At 43.0% G+C, this 12385-nt stretch overlaps 1 protein-coding gene across 4 annotated transcripts in view; it reads left to right on the plus strand.

The window, feature by feature from the left end:
* Positions 1-11356, plus strand: part of CHDH (choline dehydrogenase) — a 31640-nt gene extending 20284 nt beyond the window's left edge. For all 4 annotated transcript variants that reach the window (XM_063291779.1, XM_063291781.1, XM_063291778.1 and 1 more), the window contains exons 6-8: positions 6037-6179; positions 7069-7171; positions 10034-11356. In XM_063291779.1, coding sequence (XP_063147849.1) covers positions 6037-6179; positions 7069-7171; positions 10034-10452 — 665 coding nt within the window. In that variant the 3' untranslated portion in view covers positions 10453-11356. The remainder of the gene's footprint in view (positions 1-6036; positions 6180-7068; positions 7172-10033) is intronic.
* Positions 11357-12385: the final 1029 nt, after the last annotated feature.

Raw genomic sequence — 12385 nt, forward strand, 5'->3', positions numbered from 1 at the left:
AAAGAAGCCTTCACGGTAAAATCGGCGCTAGAGACATGGCGACACCTACTCGAGGGAGCCACCCAACCATTCGAGGTCTGGACCGACCACCGGAACCTCGAGGCCCTACGAACGCCCAGACGCCTTAGCCCAAAACAGGTCCGATGGGCCCAATTCTTCAGCCGCTTTAATTTCCAGCTGAAGTTCATGCCGGGCAAAAAGAACTTCCTGGCCGACGCCCTCTCCCGACTGCCCCAAGACGAAGAGCCCGCCCCAGACACCATTGGGACGGTCCTATCCGCCTCGCAACTGGGGATGGCCGTGACCACCCGAAGCGGCGATCGGAGGCAGCTCGACTCTACGGCGCAGCCGACGGCGGGACAACCTGCGACCGGAAGAAGCCAACCGCAACTACCAGGGGGAATGCGCACGGACCTCGCCGCCGCCCTCAAAACCGACCCCTGGTTCCTGGCAAACCCCGACAAGGTAACGATGGCACAAGACCTGGCATGGGGGGAAGGCAGAATCTATGTCCCGGACTCGCAACGCCAGGCGATCTTGCATAGGTCACACGACGCCAAACAAGCGGGACACTTTGGATTCCTCAAGACCCTACACCTAACACGGCGTCAATTCTGGTGGCCCGCGCTCAGGCGAGACGTAAAAGCATACGTAGCGTCCTGCCCAACGTGCGCTAGGGCCAAACGGGCACCAGGCAAACCCGCGGGACTATTACAACGGGTGGCAGAACCCTCCCGCCCATGGGAGGAAATCTCTATGGATTTTATAGTGGACCTCCCACCCAGCCAGAAGAAAACGGCCATTTGGGTGGTGAAGGACTACTTCTCAAAGCAGGCCCACTTCATCCCCTGCACGTCGGTCCCATCCGCACAACAGCTAGCCAAACTCTTCCTCATCCACGTGTACAGGCTACACGGATGTCCCGCACGTGTGGTGACCGACAGGGGCACACAGTTCACCTCCAAATTCTGGCGGGCCTTCCTAAAGCTGACGGGGACCCAACAGGCCCTATCTACGGCCTGGCACCCCCAGACGGACGGAGCCACAGAGGTTCTTAATGCCACCTTAGAGCAATTCATACGCTCATATACTAACTATCACCAAGACGACTGGGCGGAACTGCTCCCGTTCGCCGAAGTCGCATACAACAACGCCGTCCACACGAGCACGGGGAAAACTCCGTTCGAGGTAGTCTCGGGGCACGACTTCGTCCCCATACCGGAGCTACCTCAACCCCCGGAACCCCAGGTGGACGCTAGCGACTGGGGACGGAAGATCGCGGAATCATGGCCAATAATCACGGCGGCGCTGAAGGATGCACAGGCAGCCTACAAAGAGCAGGCCGACAAGCACCGGCGCCAACAACCGACGTTCCAAGCGGGGGATATGGTCTACTTATCCACCAAATTCCTAAAGTCACCCCAACCCTCGAAAAAACTGGGGCCTAAGTACATCGGACCGTTCCGAGTCACCCAAATCGTGAACCCGGTAGCAATACGCTTGGACCTGCCACACAACCTACGGAGACTCCACCCGGTGTTCCACACCAGCCTCCTGAAACCGGCAACCACCTCGCGATGGCACCCAAGCACGCCACAGCCCTCACCGGTGATGATTGACGGGCAACACCACTTCGAGATAAGGGACATACTCGACTCCCGCAAGCAACGTGGAACTCTACACTATCTGGTCAGGTGGAAACACTTCCCCCACCCGGAATGGGTGGCGGCGCACAACGTTAACGCGCCTGACCTGACCAGAGCATTTCACCGGGCATACCCCGACAAGCCACAACCAAGGTCAGCAAGCCGTCCCCTGCAAACCCCCCCCCGCGGGCCCCCCCGCCTCCCGTGCCCCAAGGGAAAGGGCCCCCCCAAGCCCGCGACTTGGGTGGACCTCCCCCCCCCGGGACTCACTCCCCCCGCCCCGGGCCCACGAGGCGGTGACAAGCGTTCGCCAGCACCCTCCCCCCGCCCCCCGGCCGCGGGGGAGTGGCAAGCAAGTCAACAGGGCAACCTGGGGGCAACGCCCAGGAGCTATAACAACGGCGACGCACTTTAAATAAAAAAAAAGAAGGGCCCTACCTGGAGCTGATAAGCACCCGACCAGCCACGCCTCTCTCCTCGCCGAACTGAGCCAAACAAACAGGGTGTGGCTGGAGCATGCGCACGCCGGGACGTGACCCGGGCATGCGCACTATGGACACACCCTGGGAAGGCACGTGGTAGAGGGAGGAGCAAAGGGAGGGGCGACAACTACTCCGGCGGGAATTTCGGAAAAAAAAAGTGCCGTTTGACAGCTCCACCGAAAAAAAAAAAAAAAAAAAAAACCAGAAAACCGGGGGGGAGCACTATTCGGACAGGGGGCAGTATGTCATGAGTGCCATTGAGCTGAAGTCATCAGCGCAATGGCACACATGACAATAGCAAGGAAACAGGAGAAGGGGCTCAAGATAAGCAGCCATCAACTCACAACGACTAACGGCCAACAAACAATAACTAAACGGATCACGGAGCACACCCAAGCCATCAGCGCCAATACAACGGAGATCGCCCAGCTGACAGCAATCACCGGATGAATAGAAAACCCGATGATGGGCGATCCCGGAACGCCAGCGGGGCCTCACGACCCCTCACCCACCGGCAGGGCAACGTATTGGACAAAGGGGGGTGACGTGACCGCGAGTGAGGGGGTGCTGACCGGCGCGGGGTATTTAAACCCCGCACCGGCGCGCTCCTGTCACTCTCAGCTTTTTTCTTCCGACGCTGTAACTGCGCTGTGAATAAATCAGAGCCTGATCCATCGAACCAGTGTCTGAGCCTTATTCAGAGGCAGGCAGCGCATGACATTTAATATGCAAGACTGTAAACCAGTCTCTACTCCGATGATAATAGATTTTCAGAAAGATATAGGAGAAACTCAATTAACTGAGGCAGAGAACTATAGATCTGCAATTGGAAGTTTACTGTACATTGCAAATCATTCTCGCCCAGATATCTCAAATTCTGTGGCCATTTTAAGTAGACAGGTAGAGAAGCCTACATCTACTGGAAAAGCAGCATTGAAGAGGTTAATGAGGTATTTGCAAGGAACAAAGAATTATTGCCTGAAGCTAAATGCCTCTGGAACTGAGAAATTGCAGGCTTTTGCCGATTCTGACTGGGGAGCAGATGTCAGTGACAGAAAATCCACTTCTGGGATTTTAATTCAATTTGCTGGATCTAGCTTAGGCTGGCATTCTAGAAAACAAACACTTGTTGCTCTTTCCACTGCAGAAACAGAGTTTTATTCTCTAACACAAACCTGTAATGAGGTTACATGGTTTAAACATTTGTTAAAAGACATAGGCATGGAAGTGAACCAGCCTATAACTGTTTATGAGGATAATCAAGCTTGCATTGCTATGGCAAAATCTGAAGCCTGCAGAAATAGAACAAAACATATCGATATTAGATATCAATATATCAAAGATATGATAAGCAAAGGAGAAATAATGTTAAAATATTGTGAATCAAAAGACATGATTGCTGATATTTTAACCAAACCTCTTCCTGTACCAAGACACAAAGAGTTGTCAGAGTAGATTGGTTTGCATCTTAATCTATAGTGTAAAAAGGGGAGTGTTGAGGTTTTCCTACTAACGATTAAGACTGCTATTGTACCTAATCATTTTTGGCCCAGTGAAGAGGTTGTATTTGATTGTCTCCTCGCACGTGCTTCATGCAAATTGCCTGGGGGGAGGAAACCTGCCCGGACTTGTTCTTCCTCTTTTTTTTTCTCTGCCGATATGTAGCAAGCCAGGCTTGCTCTCAATGAGAGCTAAGTCCTTTAAATATGTTTTGCTTTTGTTTTGCTTTTTGTAAATAAATTATTTTTATAGAAATGCCTGGTGTGTGACTTTTCTGATCTCTCCTGGGCTAAAGGCTTTCCCAGCATTCTGCCAACACGTTCCTCTGACATTCCAAGTTGCTATTCGTTGTATTTTTGAGCAGCGCAGATCCTTACTGTCACTACTGGTAGCATCAGCACCTGAGGTTCCTACTGGATTTTCCCCCAGCATGTCATAAAATCCAGAGCTACTTGCTATAGGTCCTTGCTCTTCCCCAGTCGTTCGTTGGGTACCTTCTGGCCTGAGGGTCTCACCACTGGGCACCATATCAAATCATTTGAGAATTTTCTATCCCTTTTTTTGTTCTTATTTAAACCAAGTGTCAATCTGTGCTCCATAGGTAAATAGTAACAAAAACAAACAAACAAACCCTTCTAATAAAGCCACAGAAGGGTTTATTTGTTTTTGTTACCATTTACCTATGGAGCAAAGATTTAAATAAGGTTTAAATAAGAACAAAAAAAGGACAGAAAATTCCAAGTGCTATATGAAAGATTTTTTCAGAATTTTTAGAATGTTTCAAACAGAAGTCAGAATTTCAGAATTTGTTCAGAATATTTCAAATAAAAGTCCTTCCTCAGGCTTTATTCGTTTATTCTATGAATAAATAGAAGACACACATATGTAGAAATAGGATAAAAATAATTAAAATATTGTTCAAAAACCTTTTGTAGAGAAAAGGTTTAGTAGAAAAAATATAGTTGTAGAAAGAAATGACTGTTATTATTCCATACTAATTGTTAATTGTTAGTATAACGATTAGTATCAGTCCATTATGTTATTAGTATAACGATTAGTATAACTCCATTGTGAAATATTAATTATTAGTATTAATCCATACTAATTCCCCATGGGCTTGACACCTCTGATTTGAAGCAATGACTTTGTTTCATCTTGGGGTAGAACGTTGCATAAGAAACTGAGGGGCTGCAGATTATTCCCTGATGCAGTCCTGAGGATGGGATTTGAGTGCGCAGTGGCTGCCCTTCAGTCAGATCTGGCCAACATACTCAAAGATGTATTCCTGGGCAACCACTCGTCTTTTTTCAAGCCAGCTAGATATCTAAGCTAAAAAAGTTTCCAAAATTCAGAAGAGTCCTATCACTGGCAAATAATGCCCTCCCAATAGCTGATTTTGAAGGGAAATTTCAGGGTATTCCATCTGAACAAAGGTTTTGCTCCTGTGGTGAAGGAATTCCTGAAACATTAACCCACATTTTGTTATATTGTACAATGAGTACAGTATACCTGGCTGCAGCTAATAACACCTCATCTAGTTAGATTTCCAGGTCACCCGGATCCATTTTATTTACAGTTGTTATTATCTGATCACTGGGATTTTATTTCTCTTAACATAGCTAAGTTATGTTTTACTATTTGTAAAATACAGGTATGCCATACTTTGACCATTCCAGTATTATAATTAATTGAGTTTTACTGTGGTTTTTATTTTCTGTCTCACAATTTGTTTTCTTTTTTCTTTGTGTCTTTGAGCTGGTCAATGACTATAACGAAGTACTATTACTATCCCATATCAATGACTAACATTCTCAAGTGCAATAAATTTATGACAACAATGACAATTTACGAATCAGTTAATATGAATACATTATTATGTATTTTAAAATATTGTCAAATTGTCAAATCATATATAAAAAGCAATTATATTAATTATAAAGTAAATTTCATGCTGCAAAATAATAATTGTATTTCTAAAGTGAATGATTTCATGATAAGTGAGTTATACTCTTTATTTCACCAGCTAAAATGTGATTTGGTTTGTTTTGAATTAGCATATGTGAATCCAACGCTCATGCTTTGTAAACCATATTTTGTGTTACCATGTTATTTATGAACAAGGCCACTATGGCTTGTTCAACAAATTATGGCTTACATGATGCATGACCTAACAAGTGCAATTCAAAAAGTAAGTTGTATCCATGCCCTGTGAGCTACACTCCAACCACAAAGCTGCATGCAATGAGACTTTTTACAAAAATTGTAAAAATGACAACTTTACTGTGTGTGGTAAATGCACATAGCAGAATGTAATATAAAATATAGGGAATGGAAAATGATTTTTTGAAATCCTCACTCTTCCATTTCTCATTATTTATGTATCTGATGTGTGGTGTTCCACCTTTCAGGAGATGGAGCCACTGCCCACTTAGAGAGTGGTGGGTTTATAAGAAGTCGCCCAGGTGTTCCTCACCCAGATATCCAGTTCCATTTCCTCCCTTCGCAGGTGATTGACCATGGGCGTGTTGCTTCACAGTTGGAAGCTTATCAGGTGAGTAGAAATACCAGTTACTATATAGAATGTCTACTGTGCAGAAATACTACCCATTTTCCTGGAATGTTCCTTTCCTTGTAGCATATAATTAAAGAAGCATATTGTACGTTTGGAAATAGTTGCTAATCACTGCGTCTTCATCCAGAAGGTTCAACCAGAGATGACATAAGTTCTCTTTCAATAAGTATAAAAGTAAAGGTAAAGGTAAAGGTTTCCCTTGACATTAAGTCCAGTCATGTCCGACTCTAGGGGGCGGTGCTCATCTGCGTCTCAAAGCCGAAGAGCCGGCGTTTGTCCGTAGACGCTTCCGTGGTCATGTGGCCAGCATGACTACACGGAATGCCGTTACCTGCCCGCCAAAGTGGTACCTATTAATCTACTCACATTTGCATGTTTTCGAACTGCTAGGTTGGCAGGAGCTGGGACTAGCAATGGGAGCTCAGCCCGTCACACAGATTCAAACCGCTGACCTTCTGATCGGCAAGCTCAGCAGCTCAGCGATTTAACCCACAGCGCCACCACGTCCCCTTCAATAAGTATACAGATAACATAATTCATCCTATAACTCTAAAAGACATCTTGACATTTTAAAATAAAAGGGCTTTGTGAATCTCTTGTGTTCAAGTTTGTTAACCAATATTAAACATGACTACCCTCATTCGAATATAAAAGCTCTAGTTTAATACAAGCTGCGATTTTTACTTCAAAGCTAGTGAGTAATGAAAGAAGTGGAAGGAACCAAGTTATGAAACTTCGAATAATTGTCTAAATCAACCATGCGGTGTGTGAGTAACTCATGAAACTCAAAGTTTCTATGAATCTCATTAGTTACTTTATAATGTGCCTCTGGATGCCATATACCATAGATCTTCTTGGATTGTTACAGGTCCATATTGGCCCCATGCGAAGTACCAGCACAGGAGAGCTGAAGCTGAAGAGTTCAGACCCTACTGAGCAGCCAATTCTTGAACCTAACTATTTGTCAACAGGTAAATGCAGAATTATCTATATTCTCTTCTTTGTTTTTTTCAGCTTGTAAACTAAACTCACCTGTCAACAATATAGTTACACCTTCTATAGCAATGGCATACTGCACTGGTAGTATTTCTTGCATGGCATTTTCCATGTCATTGTATCTTTTCCTTTTCCTTCAGTCCCAAACTGTGTCAAATGTGGAATAGTGACCACATAATCTAGTAAAGATTCTCTTTTGCCTCATGTATAAAATGAGTCCAAGCAACTGTTTTCCCATTATGCCTAAAATTTTTTTGCAAATTGTCAGGATTGTCAGAAGTGAGCTAACACAGTAATTCTAATTAATTCAGAATTTCCAGGATAATTGTGTTTACAGAGCATCTGTTTAGGTATAATAAAACACCAGTTTTTTTTGTCCTGTAAACATATTTAGTGCTTACTGGCTGATTATTCCTGCTTTGCTTCTCCTACTAACCCTGATGATAGTCGTACATCTCAATCTGTGGCCTGTCAGTCTTATCCCAGTGCCTGGAGGCTTTGCAAGTCTGGATGGGGAGGAACAGGCTCAAGCTCAACCATAGCAAGACTATACAGCTCCTGGGCTCTTCCTTCATTCAGGACCAGTGCACCTCATTCAGGACTGGTGTGCAACTTGGAGGTCTTTCTGGAATCTCAGGTCCTGCTTAAGAAACAGGTGGCAGCTTTGGCCAGGAAGGCCTTGGCAAAGGTTTCGCTTGTGCGCCAGCTGCACCCAACCCTTCACTAGGAGGCCTTCCTTACAGTCACCAGTGCCTTGGTCACCTTGCTGGCTATTGGGGGTGTCTTTGAAGACCACTCAGAAGCTACAGCTGGTCCATAATGCAGCAGCCCAAGCAGAGGCTCTAGTTACCTGAGGGACTATCTCCCATCAGTGTCTTCCTGATTCATGGGATCCAATGGAGTCATCTTGGATGGTCTCGTTCAGGTCTCGTCAATTGAGCAGTTTCATCTAGCAGGACCCAGAAAGTTAGTCTTCTTCATTGCTGCACCTGCCCTGTGGCATATGGGTAGTCCTCGTTTAGTGACTGCCTCGTTTAGTGACCATTCACAGTTACAACAGTGATGAAAAAATAAATTTACTTCCAATCCTTACATTTACAACCTTCGCAGGTTTGTAAAGCAAGGAAAAGCTGTAATAAGATCATAAGGACAGTCATGGTTTCACTTTGCAACCACTTTGCTGAATGACTGAGTTGCTGGTCCCAATTGTGGTCATTAAATGAGGACTGCCAGAGATTCATACAGCCCTCACCCTATCACTTTAAACAAGCTTTAAAAACCTGGCTCTTTCTGCAGGCTTTGAGTTACTGTATGATCAAGCCTCTTTAAGTTGGGAATGAGGTCAGTGTTCTTGATTTGCTTCTTCTGGGTCACTGCTGTTCTTTCTGTATATGATATTGTTCTTCATTAGTCTTTAATTGTAAAGCTACCCAGAGTTGTTCTGGAGTTGTCCCGGAGTCAGTTTGCTAGAAATTTGACAAATAATGGTGCCCTATTAGTGGTTTATGTAATGTAATATTTGAACTCAAATCTCTGGCCAGTTGTTTCCCCTAACTAGCCAGAACCTGAAGCTAGTTTTTAATTCAGATTTTCATTTGTTGGAGGTTGGAAAAGCCAGTTATCCCAGTTTGGATCGAAACAAATCATGGACAAGCGTTCCCTGGTTTTTAGCTGTGCTTTGATTAATGATGACATATGTTCTCTATTTAGTTTATGATTAATCAGGACTGCTCAGGCAGTGTGCACTGATGCATTTGTTCAATCTCACTGAGCCATTTTGAAAAATGCTGGCTTACTGTAATGTTCAAAGAAGGTCAGAGACTTCCCTAGGCTGGAGTTTTCAGACAATCCGATTTAATTGGATTTCAACAGGCAAAAAATTGCATACTCAAGGCCAGCATCTCCTTTGTGCATATAGAGGTCTAGTGCATCTGTGAGAAACTCCATTTGTTTAATGCACACATCACAAGGCTGTGCATCTTAAATGGTTATCTTGGGCCATTACGACTTTAAAATAGATAATTCAATTATAGTGATGACACTATCAATCTAACAGTCTTGCAGATTTAAAAAGCAAACATTTTTATGGCATATACTTTTGTGGATTACAATCCATCAGATGCATAAAATACTGTATTAAATTTTAAAGGATGAAGTGAAATGAGATGAAATGCAGAAGATGCAGACAGCAATAATTATTTCATTAACAGGGATCAGTCACAAAGCACTTGTTGCAGATTCTTGCATTGGTGAGCTAATTAACAAAGAGGGGATGATGCCTTTGTCTACTCAAGGAAATAGAGCCAAACCTTTTAATTATATTACAGTAAATCTACTTTATAGGCTTTCAGTCTATAATTCAGTCGTTGCCATTCTGAATTTCATTTCTTCTTATCTCATTGTTGATCCTTCTCCAATTGTGGGTGTATATATATATATATATATATTTTACATCAGAATTATATGTTATACAACTGAAGTAATTTTTGTTATTTCTTTCTACAACGAATCATTATGGCTTTCCCTCTGGGAGTAGGGAACTACATGGGTAAAGAACTAAACATTCAAAGAGCTGTTTTAAAATTGCTATTCTAGTAAATAGTATGTATAGAAAACTTGTCACTTCAAATTTCCTTGTTTTATATTCAGATTTCTGTTATCTTTTATGGTGAAAAGATATTAAAATGTAAAGGAATATCCACTTACCTGCCTTTCCTGTATCTTAAGTTGTCTTATTTTACTCTGAAATGTTGTCTGTGTAGAACAGAATATAGCATTAACGTTAATATTGGTTGTGTCTGGAATCATTGTGTCTTTGTATTGTTTTGTTTTAACAGAAATGGATGTCTGGGAGTTTCGCCAGTGTGTGAAATTAGCTAGAGAGATCTTTGCTCAGAAAGCATTTGAAAAATTCCGTGGACCTGAGATTCAACCAGGCGAACATATTCAGTCTGACAAAGAAATAGACGCTTTCATAAGGCAAAAAGCTGATAGTGCCTATCATCCTTCGTGCACTTGCAAAATGGGACAGGGTTCTGATCCTACCGCTGTAGTTGATTCTGAGACCAAAGTTATAGGCACAGAAAATTTGAGAGTAGTTGATGCCTCAATAATGCCCAGTGTTGTTAGTGGGAATTTAAATGCCCCAACCATCATGTTAGCAGAGAAGGCTGCTGATATTATCTTGGGATTGCTATCGCTTCAAGAGAAAAACGTTCCAGTATATAAACCCCAAACTCTGGAAAGTCAGCGTTAACTTTCTGCTCTGCACCTAGAAGTTTGCCTCCATAGGAGAAGCTTAGCCTACTTTCTCCCTAGGAATATGTATAAAAAGTAGCATCAATTGGTATGTTGTCTAACAACACTAAACCAAAAATCTGCTTTCAGTTTCAGGAAAGAGGATGTACAGTAGAAGTGATGCTTTACTTCAGTTAATATCTGTTAACGATAGATGACTAGAAACATCTGATTAACCACAGAGTTATTATATCTAGACATTTGATGGTACGCACAGTAAATTTTTACCAAAGAATGGAACTCAGATTTTGTACACTACAACAAAAAGCTGAAGGAAAAATGACAAAAATAGAGTACAGTTTATGGCTTTTGATTTTATATAATAACATGTGGATGGGCCAGTACGTTTAACATTTTGCATATTTTCCACATCAGATCTAAAGGTAAGAGAAAATACCAGCAATGTATTTTTTTTTCTAGTAATGGCAACATTTAATCTCAGAATGAAATAAAATTACCATTCTGTCACCATTTTGTAGCTGAATTTTATTCAGGATAGTTTTCTTGGATATTCTAAATAATTGAATCAGAATTGTGTTCAGGTTAGATCTCTTTGATCTATACTCTGTATCTTGTACATTTTGGGCACCTTTTTTCAATTGTCACTAAGGAATAGAAAAGAAGAAGTCAGAATAAAGTTGATGCATTTATTTTAATAGAAAGAATCATGATTAAGTTATGCTGCTTATGCTTTGTAAAAGATAATCTCATATTTCTGGAATAAGCAAATTTTAATACTATTACAGTATTTAGCCTCAGGTTTTTTGTTGTTGTTTTGCTATCTTTTATTGTAGGCACTACTTTGATTTATTTTGTCTTATTGTTTAGGTACATTAAGAAAGTAATAAAAGTCTTGCCTTGAATTGGTCTCATTAAGTAAGATTATTTGCATCCTTAAATTGACAACTAGGGAGAGTTGACCTTAATCAGCTGAGCAACTTTCTGGGAAGTGTTGGGATTGTTTTTCAACAACTGAAAACTAGCCGATACAGCTATCAAGGCAATTACTGCTTCAGAAAAGTGGGAACAGGTTTTTCAAAAGCTGCTGATTTGAAAGCTGCCTTGAGACGTAACTGCAGATGCTCTGAGCATGTCCTGATGGCTGGTATTGCTGCAAAGCAATGTAAATTGTGGAGCGTTGTAATTTACACAGGAAATTGTTATCCACCATCAGGATATGAATGAAAGTGGTCTTATTGCGAGGTCCAGGGACCAAACTGCCTGTCTCCCTTTCCCAGAATGGTTTGCCCAGCACTGCTTGTCATATCTTCCCTGACTTGACCTGAAATTACCACAATGCATTCTCTTCTTCCTTCCTACATGCCTTCCTCCTCCTTTCAGCCAGCTACAGACATTGTCTCAGAGCTAATCTCATCCTCTGCCGCATTCCCCAATTGGCAATGACCTGCCTAACTTCCTTGTCAATCAACTACTCATTCTCCCTTTTCCACTCCTTCCAATTTTACCTGACCCAGTTTCTGCCCCCCTAGAGACCCCACTCTCACTGGGGACTTTAGAGGATCAACCCCAATTCTCTCACCTTGGGGGAGGGGGGTATTGTTTGTCATTCCCTACATCTCATCCAAGGTAACCTCTGTCACATAGTCCCCAAGGGCTTCAACAGCTTTGATTGGGCCAAACCTCTTCCCACTGTTGCTGGTTCTTCTATGGCTTGCTAAGACTGGTGAGATCTGCAGACCAGTCTTCATCAAGGCCCCAACATTCTGTGCCCATCAACTGCTGGCAGTCCTGGCCCCACAACCCAGGCTCTGACACCAGCTTCTTTTGCTACCTAGCCATGACACCCATTGCAACCAGTCCCCAGCCGAGTTCCCCTGCATCCTTACTCCCATCTGATGTGTAGTTTCATGGTTCTAATCTTCCATCAACAT

The sequence above is a fragment of the Candoia aspera genome, chromosome 2, assembly GCF_035149785.1.
Source record: "Candoia aspera isolate rCanAsp1 chromosome 2, rCanAsp1.hap2, whole genome shotgun sequence".
Taxonomy (NCBI): domain Eukaryota; kingdom Metazoa; phylum Chordata; class Lepidosauria; order Squamata; family Boidae; genus Candoia; species Candoia aspera.